Genomic DNA, 18,320 nt, shown 5'->3' on the forward strand with positions numbered 1-18,320 from the left:
TTTGTTCTGTCATTTTTCCATGGCAGTGCATCCTTTCATTTCCTGATCCCAAATAGAGGAAACCATATCATGAAAATCATCTCTAATTAACCAGCCTTGCTCAAATTTAAACAAGGTGTGGTTACCCGTCAAAGCAGCTACTTTGCCATTTAGTAAAAGTGGCGTGTGATCCGACCGGGTTCGATCAAGGGCCTCTATAGTAACATTTGGAAATTTAATATCCCATTCTGGACTCATCAACACCCTATCCAACTTCTCAAACGTTGGTGGGTCTAAGTCATTTGACCAAGTGTACTTCCGACCCGTCATTTCTATTTCCCTTAGCTCTAGACTCTTTATGACCGCATTGAATAAATTAGACCATCGATAATTAAAGTTGTTATTATTTTTGTCTTCTGGTCGTCTCATGATGTTGAAATCACCTCCTATGATAAAAGGGTGAGGCTCTGTACCACACGCTCTTGCCATTTCAGTTAGGAACATGCTCTTAAGATCATCCTGTGTTGGGTCGTATACCGCAAAATGGGCCCAAATGAAGCCATCAGTTTTATTTCTAAGGCGGAATTTGCAGTAAAAGTCTCCCTCGTCTATAGCTCCAATATCAAATACGCTAGGATTTACACCTAAGAGCATACCTCCTGATCCCCCTTGGTGGCATAGAGTGCCATAAGAAATCAACTCCGCCACTCAAGTGTCTCAAAGTTGAATCCGAGAAGCCACTTCTACCCGTTTCCATAATAGCAATGAAGTTGAAGCGTTGTTCTTTAGAAAAATTGGACAAAAATGTGTTTAGACAAGTCTCCCAGACCTCAGCTATTCCAAAAGATCCCTTTCATTATAAACTGATATTCGAAAGGGGTGATCGGTTTTTTAGGACGGCGAGTAACCTTTCCAATAGATCTGGCCCTGTTCGCTTTTTCGTACGCGACACATCATTTGAATCATAACATAAGTCTGTGCCATTACTAACCATATCATCATCCCAACTTTGAGTAATGTTGGATAACTCTGCATCAAACTCCTCACTCTCTTCTTCATCTGTTCTAATATTAAAAGGGTAAGATAATTTTGCAGTCACTGCAAGTCTATCAATCTCTATGCTTTTAATCATAACTACCGAATTTAACACTTCTTTCTCATTTTTTGCCAAGATTAATCCCGATATTTTTCATATTAGATATAATAGTTTTGGGGTTGTAGGTAATAAATGAGAACTCACTTAAGTTGCACTTGGCAGCCAAATGCTGTGCTTTGCTCATGATATCTTCATCTGAATCGATTCTTTTAGCCCTACACTGCTGCTCGTCCAGATTTAACTGTTTTTTCTTTGCGCTCTGAGTAAGAGATAAAGAGACGAGTAACTCCTGCAAAGCCACCAATACTTGCTCATTAGTTTGAGCTAACAAAGACAAAGCATGAGCCATTTCTACATTTTTCAGTGCCGTTTTGCTAGAACTATTTGGTCTTTTTTTTGTGTGCTTCAAGTCTTCCTGACCTGAAGCAAACAATGATTTCCATATGTTTGGGTCATAACTATAGAGATTATCTAACACCTTACAAACTATCGTTGTACTTAGAGCAGTGGCTTTTGTGTTGGTCAATCTGGCTGTCTAGAAATAATCTAGTTTTGTTCGCCGTTATAGGTTATCTTTGCATCAGTCCATTCGATACGTTCATGGGCTATTTCCAGCGAACGGATTCACAAGACTTCTAAGGATACAAATACATTGAAACATATTTCTATAAATATCTTTAAAATTAAATTAATAAAATTTTAAGTTTAACAAAATCATCAGACTTCTCGTTGTCGATAAAAAACCTTACCTAGCACTAAAAACATAGTGCATTCTAAAATATTCGGTTCTGCACAATACCGTTAAATTTTAAAATGTTTATATTAAATGCTAAAATATTCATTTCAAACTAAAGTGCTACTGAGTATCCTAATTAAAACTCGTGTTGGTGAAAACGCTGCCGAACATTTAAGCCACAGAAAGCCGATCACGGCAGCACAGCTCTTTAGTATCGGCCAAGGGCCTCATGCCCATCCCTCAAGGTCAACGGTCATACTAGCAGGCAGAAGGTGTTGTACGACATGCAGGGTTGCTCCAAACCCCAAAATGGATTTCATTCCAAGTTCCAAACAAGAAAAAAAAGGCGCCAGCCTGCTTGCTAAACTTTCTCCCCGTGTCGAACACGGCCAAAAGTTTTCTGCATTCATTCATGTTTCTCAAACTCTAAACAGAAACGGCATTCAATCCTCCTTGACTAAACCACGGCTAACTTTAGTCCCTCGCTGTTTTCTCCTCCGGCTTCTCTGCCTCTTCAGTTGCATGCGCACCTCCCTCCGTGGCAGTGACGCCGACTTCGGCAGGGCGGAGGACGCGATCGTGTAACATGTAGCCCACCTGAAACCACACCACAAATGTATGTTACTCTACTGGTTGATGAACAGCAGTACAACACAGGTTTGGCAATCAAACTTTTGAGAAATATTCCCATTTTCAATATATAACCAGTTTGCAACACAGGTTTTGCAACGACCGAACCATTTTCAAAGCTTCGTCTGTTCGCCACTGTTAGCATGACATACAGGTTAACTAGTTTGGCCCAGCTAAAATCACTCAGTGTCACCATTGGAGTAGAGCAACCAACTACTATCCACTGCAACAGAACTGGAGAGAGCTATTGAAACAGAATCACACACACAGAATAAACTGCCAGGCTACTACAACATGATGACATAACAACCATGTGTGTACCAAAACAAACTTCAAGAGAATCAACAAACGAACAGCTGAAACGAAAAAAACACAATGCAACGGAAACCCGATAACTCCAATCTAAACATTCTTGGATTTCCTATAATATGCTGAAAAAAAGGGTGTTTTTAAGTTAACATACCTTTACAACAGAAGCAACGGTCCCCGGTGGTTTTGAAGGATCAGGAATTTGAAAAACTGCACAATGCCTGTTAGGATCAAATTCCTCATTCAGCGGGTCAAATTTTTCGACTCCAAACTTCTTGAAGACCTGTTTAGATTGGAGGGAACCTTTTCAATTTTCACGTTATGGAATACTGTAGGAGAAAATCTAAGTTAAGGGCTAGTTTGGGAACCCCATTTTCCCAAAAGAAATCAGTTCATTTTCTCTTGGGAAAATAGAAATCTCTTGTAAAAATGGAGTTCCCAAACTAGCCTTACAAGGGGAAATGGCTGAAAACTTTTCTCCAGGAGAGAACCCTTTTTCAGATAAAGAAAACTCATAACAGATAAAGCACCTCTGCAAGTTGCTTCTCAGTCATGTCCACACCCTCCAGCAGGGTTTTCAGTAGTGGGACAGCTCCAGCAGAATCTTTTGAGGTATCAATTTTCGAGAAGCTTTCCTTGACAACAGATGATGCCCTAGCCAAATTGTCAGCAACATCTAGCAGGCTCTTAGAGAAGTTCTGCACGAACAATCATTACAGATGCCATAGGTAAAGCTAATTCACAATATTTTACAGAAATGTATGTCAAAATCCTCTCTGCAATTGAATTTTTCAATGATTGGAATGGTAACAGCAGACCTGTACTGCATATTTTTTGGAGTTCTCAGATTCACGTTTTGTCCGAGCAATGATATTTTCCATTTCTGCATAGCTGCGCAAAACCTTATCCTTCATATCTTTGATTTCACCATCTTTGGACTTCAACAATTCATCCTTCTCACGAACTAGCTTCACCAAATCATCTCTCGACAGATCAAGGCCTTCAATACCTGAATCAGAAATATGCAGTCCATTAGTACCTATACCTCCTACTAAAAGATTGGGACATCAGTATTGCAAACATGGTTCTGATGTGTTCTCACTTCCAGATGGACAATCTTCACTTGATCCATCTAAGGCCCTTTCGTGGTCTTTCAGCTCATTAACCTCATCATCACTTTGTTGTGGTGAAACAGACGAGAAACCAATCTTTTGAAAAATGCTGGTTGAGTATCTGAAATGATGATTCAAAATATTTGGAACCTGGACAAAAACAAGTAAAGCATCTATAAGAACAGAATAAACTATAAGAGATGGAGAAAAATAGTTTACCAAATAGCATGAACACCTAGCACTATTTTATTAATCTAGGAATTCCATAAGCAGTCCCCAGTAAATAGTAGTCAACAAATTTAACACAATAGCAAGAATGATGTTTCAACAGAAGTTGTTACAACTAAACAAAACAGATTACTACCAGAAGTCCAATACCAACAGATGGTACTGGTTTTATAGAAGAATGTGAGTAACAATACATGCATCATCAGTATTTGCAAAAATAACCATAAAACAAAGGAAGGAAGAAAAAAACACATACTTCCTGTCTGCCAAAATTATATCCTTCCCTAAACAGTCAACATGCAATGATTACAGTTGAAATGGATACATTGAAGTAAGAAGTTCCATAGACAATTCCAATTACCCCCACTCCATGTATTTTCACACTTGTAGTAGTACCATGTTGGAAAAAGGAGAAGTGTTTGTAAAATGGTAGAAAAGAGAAAAATAAGCACCCGTGCACCATGTACCCTGATAAGTCCAACTTAAGTACCATGTCATCTCAAGTAGGTGTTTAGTAAAAGAGAACAGTGGTTTATCACAGAATCCCTAAATACAACCAACTTTATTTTATACAGAACATCCTAGGGACTTATGTTTAATAAACTTTAAATCTTTTAAATAAAAAAATATTTTCGGATAAGAAGAGAACATAAAAATAGGCTCCTAAGTTTGCTATATGGGTTTTAATGTCAAGCGACTAGTCGAGAAGTCGGTGCAAATGTGGTAATCGATCTGGGCGACTCGACTTTCTCTGCTAGTCGCTCCACTTATCGACTAGTCGGAGCAACTTGGCCGGGCAATTTATTTCGGCCCAGGTATAAAACTGTAGGCCCACCCAGCCATCTCAACCGTAGCCATCACTGACCACACCACACATCCCAAAAATCGAGTGGGGAAACTTTTCGTGTACCAGTGCAGTGCTTCCAAAGCCATTTCAATGCCACAACAGTCAGGGTACAACCCAGGTGCCACCAGTTCGCCGGTGACGGCTACCACTAGAGATCACCTCCTCCCGTTGATGCTCCTTCCTTGCTCCATCCTCCCTCCTCTGCTCCTTCCTTCCGTGCTCGTCTGCTCCCTCTCTCCGCCACGATATGCTCAGCTGCCAGACATGCCACCTCTCACTCTCCCTCTCCTTGTCATGCTCTGGATCTATGCTCTGCTCATGCTCTTGTGCAGTTCTACCTCCCTGCTTTTCTCAATCCCTTGCACTGCTCTGATATGGACTTGATTTCCATCCTCTTTCTCCTATAGGCAGCAAGCCAAGGGAACTGAGCTGTTCCACATGATCCATCCAAGGACCCATTGAGAAATCAAGCTAAGCCCAAGGATCCAGCATGGAAGTATGCATTTTTGCCAAAATTGGAGAGGAAGGATCTCCTCCAATGTACTTTGTGCAACAAGCATGTGTATGCTAGAGTACCAAGAATGAAGCGACACCTTTGTAGAGGTTATTCTGATGTAGAGAAACATCCAAAAGCAACTGCAGAAAATTGGCAAGAGATAAACAAGTACTTGAAGACTAATTCAAGGAAGTTCAGATCTGCAGAACTTGATCTTGATGGTGAGGATGAGAATGCAGCAGATGATGCTCAGGTAGCTCAGCACGAGAACACTAAGGGAGCAAAAAAATCAAGTGCAAAGAGAAAGGAACCAGGAACATCTTTTCAAGTTTCTCGGCTGCCACAGAAGAAATCAGTTGTTGACATGATTAGAAAGACTCTAAAAGAGGTAGTTGCAGAGCAGCATGCCTCATGCATGAATCAACTTACAATGGAACATAGCACTAAAAAGACAAAAGAACAGAAGCAAATTGTGGATGATCATGTGGCTGCTTTCCTGTATGAAAACTGCATACCTCTCAATGTTGTCAACTCAAGAAATCGGGAGGTTTTGCTTGAGTCCATAGAGCAGTATGGACCTGGATATAGATCACCAACCTACCATGAGGTGAGAGTGCGATTGCTGGAAAGAGCAAAGTCCAAGAGAGATGAACTGAAGAAGCATGAACATGCATGGAAAGAGTATGGCTGCACACTCATGTCAGATGGGTGGACTGACAAGAAAGGTTACAGTTTGATAAATTATCTTGTTAATAGTCTAGAGGATAACTTGTTCTTGGGGTCAAGCAATCTTTCTTCTGAATCAGTCACTGCAGAACTGTTAGCACAGCTGTTGGAGCAGCCGATTAATGTAATTAGGAAGGAAAATGTGATCCAGCTTGTCACAGATAATGGAGCCAATCACAAGGCAGCAAGGAGGATGCTAATGGACAAGTTTCCTGCCTTATTTTGGACGTCTTGTGCTGCCCATTGCTTGGAATTGGATCTAATGCTGGAGGATATTGGGAAGATAAAAGAGTTCAGTGGCTGCATTGCTAAAGCAAAGAAGATAACCATATTTATCTATGGGCATGAAAGGATTCATGACTTGATGAGGACCAAGACAAATGGTGGAGATCTTGTACGACCTACGACTAATCGGTTTGCAACATCCTTCCTAACATTGGCTAGTATGTGGAAAGTGGAAACAATAGACAAGGGCTGAAAGATCTCTTTGTTAGTGATGAATGGTGTGAGAGCAAATTGAAGAACACTAGAGTAGGAAAAGCATGTGTTGTTTGTTGTATTTTAGCAAGTAGTAGAAGATTGCATGAGAGCTTCATAACCTCTTCTAATAGTCTTGAGGATTGTTAATTGCGATGAGAGACCAGCAATGGCTGAAATGTGGGCTACCATGGACCATGCAAAAAAGAGCATCAAGAAAGCTTTGGAACACAAGGAACGATTAATGAATGAAGAAATTTCTATTGTTGATAGGAGGTGGGATGGTGATATGGAGACCAATCTGTATGGGGCAGCAATGTTTTGAATCCAAACAAGTTCTTTAAAAATCAGATAGAACAATAGAAGACTTGCTACAAGACTCTGTTCAATATTTAATGATGTACTAGTGTATTGTGCGCGCCTTGCGCGCGTGTTCAGCCGTGTTTGAAAACATGTGTGTGACCATATTTAAGTAGATGGGAAGTTCTCCAAAAACGAAGCCAACAGAGAAAAGACGAAACGCCCGTCAGAAATATCTAGAGACTTATTACGCTGGAGCGATTGAAGACGTAGATGGAGGATCGAACGCACGCACGGAATTGTGAAGACGTGGATAGGCCAGTTGGGGCCATTTATGTCCGGCTTTAAAGATAAGGAAATTTTGGAAGATGGAGGTAGATGAAGCCAGGATGAGCAACCAAGCAGATGATTATGAGCGCACATAAGATCCTTGCTTCACTAAAAAATGTCCATCAAAGATAGACACCGAAGACTAAGTATAAAGGAAGGGGAGAAGGATGTCTATAAGATGGCTAGGATTCGGGAAAGGAAGACGAGGGACCTCAACCAAGTTAAATGCATTAAGGATGAGATAGATCAACTCTTGGTGAAAGGACAAGACATCAAACAGAGGTGGTAGAGATATTTTGACAATCTTTTCAATGCTGAGAATGAGACTATGGACACCCAGTTGGATGACTCCTTTGATGATTTAAATAGATGCTTTGTACGCAGGATCCAAGAGTCAGAAGTCAAAATGAAGCCAGGATGAGCAACCAAGCAGATGATTATGAGCGCACATAAGATCCTTGCTTCACTAAAAAATGTCCATCAAAGATAGAGACACCGAAGACTAAGTATAAAGGAAGGGGAATGGATGTCTATAAGATGGCTAGGATTTGAGAAAGGAAGACGAGGGACCTCAACCAAGTTAAATGCATTAAGGATGAGATGGATCAACTCTTGGTGAAAGGACAAGACATCAAACAGAGGTGGTAGAGATATTTTGACAATCTTTTCAATGCTGAGAATGAGACTATGGACACCCAGTTGGATGACTCCTTTGATGATTTAAATAGATGCTTTGTACGCAGGATCCAAGAGTTAGAAGTCAAAGAAGCTTTAAAGAGGATGAAAGGGGGCAAGGCGATGGGCCCGGATGGTATCCCAATAGAGGTGTGGAAATGCCTTAGGGACATTTCTATAGTTTGGCTAACCAAGTTGTTCAACCATATTTTTCGACCAAATAAGATGCCCGAGGAGTGGAGTACATTAGTATCAATCTTCAAGAACAAGGAAGATATTCAAAGTTGTACCAACTAACGAGGGATTAAGCTCATGAGCTGTGGCTATGGGAGAGAGTTATTGAGCATCGCTTGAGAGGAATGACACATATCTCCATGAACCAATTTAGATTCATACCTGGAAGGTCAACCATGGAAGCAATTTTCTTAATAAGACAAGTCATAGAGCGGTATATGGAGCAGAAGGACTTGCACATTGTTTTTATCGACTTAGAAAAGGCCTATGATAAAATACCTAGGAATCTCATGTGGTGGGCATTGGACAAGCTGAAGTCCCAACAAAGTATGTTACGCTCATCAAGGACATGTATGACAAGGTTGTCACTAGCGTCCCAACAACTGATGGTGATACAAATGTTTTCCCGATTAACATAGGACTATATCAAGGTTCAACTTTGAAGGGCAGGCCTGGTGCAGCGGTAGAGCCTACCGTATGTAACCGGAAGGTCCCGGGTTCGAGCCCCAGCCTCTGCATATTATGCGGGTAAGGCTTGGCGCTTAAAGATACCCTTCCCTAGACCCCGCACAGTGCGGGAAGCCTACGGCACTGGGTACGCCCTTTTTTATATCAAGGTTCAACTTTGAGCCCTTATCTATTTGCCTTAGTGATAGATGAGGTCACGAGGAATATACAAGGAGATATCCCTTGGTGTATGCTTTTCGTTGATGATGTAGTTCTAGTAGATGAAAGTTGGGAAGGAGTAAATAGAAAGCTATAGTTATGGCGTCAGATCCTACAGTCAAAAGGTTTTAGAATTAGCAGGACCAAAATCGAGTATATGAGATGTGTGACTTTGGTACTACAATTAGTGAGGATGGAGATGTAAGTCTGGGAGATCAGGTAGTACCAAAGAAAGGCACCTTCCGTTATTTGGGATCGATGTTACAGAATGATGGTGATACTGATGAAGATGTTAGCTATAGGATCAAAGCGGGGTGGATGAAATGGCGTCAAGCATCGGGAGTCCTATGTGACAAGAAAATGTCACATAAGTTGAAAGGCAAGTTCTACAGGACGGCGATTAGGCCTACTATGTTATATGGGGCTGAGTATTGACCTACTAAGAGACAACGTATCCAACAACTAAGTGTCCTAGAGATGCATATGTTGTGTTGGATATGTGGGAACATAAGATTGGACCGAGTGAGAAACGATGATATACGCGACCGGCTAGGAGTAGCGTCAATTGAAGAAAAGCTTATTCAACACCAGTTGAGATAGTTTTGGCATGTCCACCGGAGACCCCCAAAGGCACCGGTGCACAGAGGCATCATAAGACAGGACAATAATGTGAAGAGAGGTAGAGGGCAGCCAAACTTGACATGCGAGGAGGCAATCAAAAGGGACGTGAAGGAATGGAATATCTCAAAGGAGTTGTGTTTGGCTAGAAATACTTGGAAAGAAGCTATCCACGTGCCCGAACCGTGATTAGGCATTTTCCCTTTTAGTTCTCTCAAAAGCTTTTTCCCCTCCCCTTTCTCTCTCTTTCTCTTTTTGATGACTTCTTGTTGGGTTTCAACTCTAGCTTAGAACTAAAAGGCTATGTTGTTGATGTAAAGATAGAGACAAGAAGAGCCCTTGTAAGTTCGATATTTCAGATATCCAACTACAATTTTAGAATTAAACTTCTGAAATATGAACTACAATTTTGGGTCTCTTTAGACCCTTGTCTCTCTCTTAATATATATCTAAAACGCAGTCCTCCTACGTTTTTCGAGAAAAAAATATGAACTGCAATGCTAAGATTGAAGTATTCAACTACTATTTTTAAGTGTTAGTGCTTTGGTGGAGTGCATATGGTGGCCTTGCTTATGAGCTTCAATGCTTAGCAAAAAAACTGTAAGTTTTTGTTGTGCAGCCTCCGGACAAGTTGATGAAGCAGTTTGTGCTAATATGTGCTGTCTAATGAATTGAATGCTTAAGATAATAACAAAACTTAGGTTGTTTTATGGTGTTTTTCCAATGTCCCAACTTTATTTTGTGGCCTGGAATGTGTAATGTTGGCCACTCTCCAGATTTTATTTTGCTGTTCTATTTAGAAGTTGGAACTTTGGAGTTTAGATGTTGCTTATTATCGAACTTTGGATGACTGTAAGTCTGTAATATGGCATTTGGATCTAGATATTGCTGTTTTAATTTGCTGATATGTGCTGTCTGAATTTGTTGCTTTAATATGCATAATGACTTGTTGGGTGATATACTACTGTTTTTTATTTAATGTTCAGAAGAAAACACTTAATAATTTTGTGATTTTGTCCCTTTTAGGGTGCTGCAGGACATGAGCAGAAATGCCTGCACATTTCCAGGTTCAATGCCCTTCTTTCACCCTTTTTTGTGTTTCAACGTGTTTTTTAGTTTTTAGCATATATAGAAAACTATAAAAATTTAATCATCAACTTATGATCGACTAGTCATGACTAGTCTGTCCTAGTCGGTAGCTGCATAACTCAATTCGACTTCTCGACTTGAAAACAGTTATACCACATTTAATGTACACTATGTGGTACAGCTCTGTGTCTCCTCATCTGACACTAACACTAACAAGTGAGGTAGAATAAGAAATAAATTCAGTTATTCAAAAGGATAATGTGGTGACTATGCGATTCCATTTTTCATAAATGTGTTTAAGTCTATATTTCTACTTAGAACAACAGTGTCGATCGGTCCTTCTGAAGTTTGTTGCTTCAACATGGATGGGTGTTCTTTTATTAACCCTGAGCCTTTGCTACAGATAGGAGCTACAGTAGCAAAGGCTCAGGGTTAACTTACTTAACACTCTTGTCGCAAAGGCTCAGGGTTAATAAAAGAACAGACAGGATCACTTTATTATTAGAACCAAAATATCATCAAAACTAAAATGTGAAGACATCAAAGGCTGCTACTTATCTAAAAACATATATAGCTAAACTGCTTAACCAATACATTGCAAAACTGCCTAAACCCCTAAGAAGCAGCTACCAGACAATTTGAATTAACACAAAAAACCTAACTTTACTCACAGCTTGCTTCGCTCTCATGTTTGACAGTATAAAATTGGAATGTTACCAAACAAACTTCCATAAATAATAGCTGTGCTCTAAAACACTGAACTACAAATGTGAGGAACGAAGAACAATTATGAGCCAACACATCCTCAATTAGCACATACACAAGACATCACTAAGGCTCTGTGTAGGTTCCCATTCAGTTTGCACGAATCAAAATATGTCACCTAGATAAATATCACAAGTTATTGCCTAAAACCCTCCTAGCAACAACAATTTTGATTGAACGTCATCTCACGGAATTTTTCGTTATCCTACACACATTCCAATACACCATCTTAACCTCTTAGAACGATAAGAAAGTGCAAATTCCAGCTCCGCCGACAAACTCAACGCTAAATCCCTAGTGTGAATCGCATTCATCAAGCGCTGCTAAAACATTAAACCCCAGGACTGGCACCACAGCAATCACCAACAGACCCTGGAATCACAAAACATGGGCCACAAGAGATGGTCCAGAAATCTCACCCCGACAGGCAGGGAGGAACCGGCGAACTGCTCCACGGCCGCCGCTGCCAGGGCCCCCCGGTGCCGCCCCGCGGCTGATGACGCAGCCGCTGCGCCGGCGCAATGCCGGTAGAGTCGCGCGAAGAGGCGCCGGGTCACCATCCTAATACTGCCTTGATTTCTGCCGGAAGCAGAGAGAGAAGAGCGGAAGCGTCTGGAAGGGAGCTCCTGCGGATGGTAAATGAGCTCTTTTTTATGGTGTTTATGTCTTTTTGGCTCTAGAGGTTTTAGGCTTGTCGCCCAAGAAGATAGATTTTGTTAACAAAATCTGCGAAGGGTTGTATGTGAAGGGTTGTATGTAACGACCGTATCTTTGAGGGTGGGTTAACAAATCTGCGGAGGGTTGTATGTAACGACAATATCTTTGAGGGTGAGCAAAACTCTAAGGGGTGTTTGGTTTATAGGGACTAAACTTTAGTCTCTCCACTTAATTCTATTTTAGTTCATAAATTGTTAAATAGGGAAACTAAATTTTAGTTTTAGTTTATATATTTAGTAATTTAGGGACTAAATTGGAATAAAATGAAGGGACTAAAAATTAGTCCCTAAAAACCAAACACCCCCTAAGGTGTCGTTTAGTTTGCAAAATATAACATAAATGGTAACAGTAATGATTTGGTAATTAAGTTTGAATAAAACAGTATCAGTTTCTAGTATGGTATCTTATTACGGTTGGACTTAACTAAACATAGTTTGACGTTATCGGTTACCATTCACGTTACAAATATGTGAACCAAACAACACCTTAAGAATGAGCTGGCTAGAGACTCCAAACACTAACTCCAGATTTGCAAATTTTATGAAGTTTTAAGAGCTACAGTATATATTTTTGGAGTACCTATTTTGCTGCTTCGAATTTTCTAAAAAACAACCTAGAGATGGAATTTGGTGTTTAATAGTCGTCTAAATGGGTTGAATAAGTGAAACCTTAAATTTAATTACTTAAAACAAAACTTGATCACAAATTAGTTTGTTAGAACAAGAGGTAAGATAATCAAAGTTAAGGAGATGAGTTCTTCTCGTGAAGTGTTGCTCTAATGAGTTTGCATAATAAACTTGGGAGCGACACAAGATGATTAGAATGAAAATCAATGTAGGAGAACTTAGGGAGGAAGGAGGAAAATAAATCGTAAAGCATCAAACACAAGAGACACAACAATTTGTTTACCGGAGTTCGATTTTCAAACAAAACATACTTCTCTATTGGGGTGTCCCAAAGGACCGAGTTTCTTTGAACCCTCTAAAGTGATTCTAATAGTCATCTCTCTTTTCCCATTCTCAATGAATAGATCGAAGTCTCAGCAAGGCGCTCCACAAGCTTGGAGGCTCTTGCTAGCCTTTACAATTGATGGGAGTCAAAACTCAAAGTAGATCATATGAACAACACACACTCTTTGATATGGCTCTCTCTCTCTCAAGCCACTATCACTTATCACACAAAGGAACTAGCTCTATTTGCTCAATTCTCTCTTTTGTGGAACTTGGAAGGCTTTGATCACTTGTAAGTGTTGCTCTAGTGTATTAGGGTTATTGCTCAACTCTTGTGTATTGAATGAGCTGGTTGGGGTGTATTTATAGCCTCAACCATCCAAATAGTCGTTGGGATCAAATCCAAAATCTGCTCTTTCTGTGGGTGCACCAGACCTCCTACAGTACAGGTCTAGTGCACACCGGACCTCTGCCACGCCTGTAGGTTCAGTGACCACTCTAATCCTCTATCAGCTTGTCAGGGGCACCAGACCTACAACGTCGGCGCCAAGTCACCCAACTATTGTGTAAAGTGCATCCGACTGTTGGGTGTACGGGTGGTCCAATGCTCACCAGATCGAAGTTCGGTGTTCCAACTGCTCCAAGTCCAAAAACGTTTCTGCTTAAGTGGTCATGTGCACCAACCCACACAAGCCCAGGAAATTGCCTCTCTGCGCATTGTCTTTCGCACTTAGGCGCACAGCGTGCCGTTGGTAATGATTATACTACTTTTACGATGCTGCAAATTCGCAAGCTGGTCCGTAGATTAAGTAATCATTGTTGACACTAAACCAGACATAGCTCATCTTAGGAACACTACAGAAACACTGCTTTGAAGTAGTAGATTAGGGGATAAGAAAAGAAAAAGGCGAGTGAGAGTCTCATTTTCAAATGAGATCTGGTGACCCACTAGACTGGTCCGGTGTAAACCGAACTCGGTCCGGTGTGCCGCATAGCAGCATATTAAATCATTTTAAACTTTTTTTTTATTTATCTTTATTTGGTTGTCTTCTTGAGAATTCATATGACTTATACAAACATACCTAGAGTTAATTCAACTAGTCTAAGTCATTGTTCTTCATCTTTTTGAATTGTTCGACTCATATTCTCATGTTGGCTCAAACTTAGCTCCAAACAATATCAATTTATGAACTTTCCAACCTCTCTAAGGTGCTCAAATTTGTTCCTAAGGGCATTTATAACTTTTCCAAACACTTGAACTACTCACAGTTCACCTTTTCCAAGATATTCCCTTTGTAGCCTTGTTTGAGTTAGTCTATAATGTTGTGATGGTCATCAAATACCAAAACTAATATAGAAATGGCTCAAAGCTAGGGGTGCAAGTGGTGTGGATAATTATCCGATCCGATTCGAATCCTAATTATATGGATATGGTAGAGGAGTTATTATATCCATGGGGATATGGATAATCTGAATCTGATCTATGTGCGAACGCGGAGTAGGATATGGTATCCCGACGGATATGGAGTATCCGATATTTGAACATGGATTATCTGATGCTTAAAATATGATGATATCTGATTAGTTTGTCAAGTACAAGAGAAACAGAGAGTCAGTCAACAATGATTGATTACTGTCCAAATAAAACTAAAATTTCTATACAGTAGAACAAGAAATAAAATGTTACACACGATAGAAATCAATCGCCACCCCAACCCAACAGGCAACAAGCCAACATAAATCAATCAGCGATCAACCAATCACACACTGTATAGTGTGTGTCGTAATGCTATTTATTATTTACCTATTTAGTTATTTATTTAGCTATATTCAAGTTATATTGTCAATTATTAAACTTTAATTTATGAATTATTGATCTCTATAAAAATAGATGTATACATGTATTATCCTACCATTTTTGACATCCTAAAATATCCATATCCTCAACTGCATAATATTCGCTTTGATCCAAATCCAACGATAAAAATAGGATTATGATATGGAAAAGGCATTATCCGCTCTGATCCGATCCGTTTGCACCCCTACTCAAAGCCCATTTTCCTTTTAGAGTTATTTGCCTACCACTGGTTATGAGTAAGCAATCTAAACTTTGGTGTAGAGCTACTCCACCCAGAGTTTTGGAATAGAGTTGCTCTGAAGTGGAGCGGAGCCATGCCAAACACGCTCTAAATCTATACAATCTCACTGATAAGTGAAGAGACTAGTCATCATTGTTTCCTATCTCTTTGTATTTATGTCGTCGCGGGGAGAGAAACGAAAAAACATGTCTTCCATATCTCACTCAGGCATCTATTGATAACATGAAGGTTCAGGGTCTAGATGTTGTTACTCAACACATCATCATCACTGCTCTACCCAACATTGTTGCGGATCCAATCTATACCAACTCTCAACCAAATCGACAGGTTCTTAGTCTTACTGGATTGTTTTGCACGACAGACTTCGTCTTCATTCGCTAAATCAAGAAACACAGTATATCATTCTTGATCTGCTCTAAACTACGGTTAGATGCATGTTCTCAACCAATCTTGATCTATTTAATCTAGATAAGTTTATGCAGTTAGATGCATGCTCTAGATTGTCTTTTTGCAATCAGATGCATGTTGTAGATTGAATTCTCATGGTCAGATTGATTTTGTGGCCACGTGTCACCATGCTCGTCACGCTGCCACCCACTGCGCTTATCATGTGCGTTATCGAACCGTCGTAAGTCACACCTATCGCACCCATGAGCCGTAGTCATCACCAATCACGCTTGTCACTCGCGCTGGACCATGCGAATGTCTGCCATCTGGACTACACCCCCAATGGGCTACCAATATGGGCCTCACTAGGCTGCCCACCAACCATGCGGAAATGCGTCTATGACTCAATGCTTTCCCTTGATACGACTTGGATGGCTAGAGGATAGTGAATAGCCTACAAAATTACTCTAAGAAAACTTAACAAAACAACTAGAGACAAGTTGAAACTACAAGTGGAAGCGTATATCTTGGTCTAGTTCTAATTTACTTTTTACTAGCAACATGAACAAGATATAAATAACAACAAGCAAGATAGAGTACTCTACATAATATTATGTAAAGTATGAGGTATGATAAGTAAATGTAATGACAAGAGTAATTTATAACTCTAATCACACAAGGCAAGAGATGAACACAATATTTATCCTCAAGGTCCGGTTGTTTATCGACAACCTACATCCTTGTTATAGTGAGTCCAAACTAGATGTTCCATGTTTTATTGGCTTAATAAGCCAAGCCCATGAACTGTACTATAAGAATCACTAGCTAGAAAGGCACTTCAATAAGCCACTATTTCACTAGAGTAGCTCTTCGTGAATCTCTTGTGACAAACAAACACAAGTGCCCCTCACAAGAATGATTGGAGCCATCAACAATCATTAATACTGCTCAATGATCCCTTAATCACTAGGCCATCTAAGTGACAATAATCATCATGAGTAACAAGAGTATAACTAGCCCAACTCACTCAACTAGTGCCATAAGATGCATGAACTCTATGTAATGCTCTAAGAGTGCTCTAGTCTCACTTAAGTGATGATCTATATGTTTGGAGTGAGTGAAATGTATTTTTTAAACCTTGTATAAAAGTGTTATAGATTATGACATACCAGCTAAGACCGACCAAGGGGTGTATTTATAGCTCCCTAAAGAAATCTAGTTGTTAGAATAAATATTTCAGAAATTAGATGCACCAGACATGTCTGGTGCGGTGCAAATAGGTCGGTGTCCTTCCAATGGCTATAATCCTAACAACTATAAACTAGATGTTAACCATGTCAAATGTCTAGTGTGAGCATCAGACAAATCATCAGACACATCTGACGTGTTATACAATGTTAGACATATATTTATTCATGCATAAAGTTGCCTATTGATATTTATAGAGAAAGAAGTAGTGGATATACAATGTTAGACATATAATTATTCATGCATGCATGTACTTGTCCACATGACCATATGCCTAGCTAGGTTGCCGCACCATCCACTGCCTCTGTATTTGGTTAGCAAGCTATTTTAGGTATGATTAGGATTAGATTCAATCATCCCTGATTTATCTCCTTTGATTGCCACTCACGATGTCTCCAAATGTCGTGTCGCTACACTAACTAGTAAAATGGCAAAGTTGAACACTCCATTTGGACCTAAAAGTACATCTACACCTTTGTGGGTTTTGGTGAATTAAATGAGAACAATATTAAAGGACTACTTAGTTTGTCACGTGTTGAACAAGAAACTAAGCATAAAGCATATGTCTTAGTGAAAGGCATACAAGGTTCAACATAAGAGAACAATATGATATTTCATAGAAAGATCAGTTAGGATTATGGATCATGGATATCACAAGAATAAGGATTTGATACGAGATCAACACTTAGATCAGATAGTGAAGAATTCAATGTACACTCAAAGTGGTGTGACTTAAGGAAAGCTTGACATAGTGAAGATAGCAAGGAAAAGGGCTTCGATGGACTAAGAAAAGGAGAATATCAAGAGGACTAACCAAGGCTAAGCTGAAGAAGTAAGTACTTGCATTTAGTCGAGGGACTAATCAAGCTCAAGGGAAGTCATGCAATATTGGGTGATCCTTGTTGAAGAAAGATGAGAAGAAGGATGCACATTGATTAAATTGGTTTTCAATATGATTTGACTTGGAGACTATCTAATAAGGTGAAGACAGACAAGGAAAAGGCTTCAAGGGACTAAGCGAAGATGAAGATCAAGCAAATGTCTTATGGACCAAGGTACCATAGTGAAGCGCCCCAATTTTGTGGGACTCAAATGTGATATTACTAGTCCCAGGAGGCTAGTAAACACATTTATACATCAGATGATTCCAGATCTGTTTAAATGAGACAAACCTATAAAGGTGGCGATCAACTTTAAGAGTTGGTCCACAACTTGGGACATATCATCAGAGTGGGGCTGAAGTAGCTCGATATACGCAGCGAAGCAAATCAGCGGTCCAACAGCCACAGACAAGGTTGGGAACAGGCGTAACTCTTACCCGATCAACGATCTCCTTCTCTGAAAAACAACAAATAAGCAAGGGTGAGTACTTACGTACCCAGCAGCCCATCTTCACCCACGGAATGGGAAAATTAGATATAATGCATGGAGTATGTGGAGATCAGGATATTTTGCAGAAATAGCGATATTTGATGCAGGGTTATTTTGTAAAACATTTCATATTTTTCAAAGGGCATCCTCTCCCAATGGAGCAGGAAGTTTTTTAGTATAGAACAAAATCCCCTGGACTAAACCATCCAGGTATCTCAGTAGTTTCCCACTGGTT

At 39.9% G+C, this 18,320-nt stretch overlaps 1 protein-coding gene across 1 annotated transcript; it reads right to left on the reverse strand.

Annotated features, from left to right (window-relative positions):
- Window positions 1-1,961: 1,961 nt before the first annotated feature.
- LOC100272350 (uncharacterized) lies at window positions 1,962-11,978 on the reverse strand. The gene is made up of 6 exons (NM_001146833.1): window positions 11,733-11,978; window positions 3,853-4,012; window positions 3,569-3,759; window positions 3,281-3,448; window positions 2,905-3,033; window positions 1,962-2,408 (listed from the first exon to the last, which is right to left on the reverse strand). The coding sequence occupies exons 1-6, from the start codon at window positions 11,871-11,873 to the stop codon at window positions 2,286-2,288; spliced, it is 912 nt and encodes a 303-aa protein (NP_001140305.1). The 5' UTR covers window positions 11,874-11,978; the 3' UTR covers window positions 1,962-2,285.
- Window positions 11,979-18,320: the final 6,342 nt, after the last annotated feature.

Source organism: Zea mays, chromosome 2 (assembly GCF_902167145.1).
Source record: "Zea mays cultivar B73 chromosome 2, Zm-B73-REFERENCE-NAM-5.0, whole genome shotgun sequence".
NCBI lineage: Eukaryota > Viridiplantae > Streptophyta > Magnoliopsida > Poales > Poaceae > Zea > Zea mays.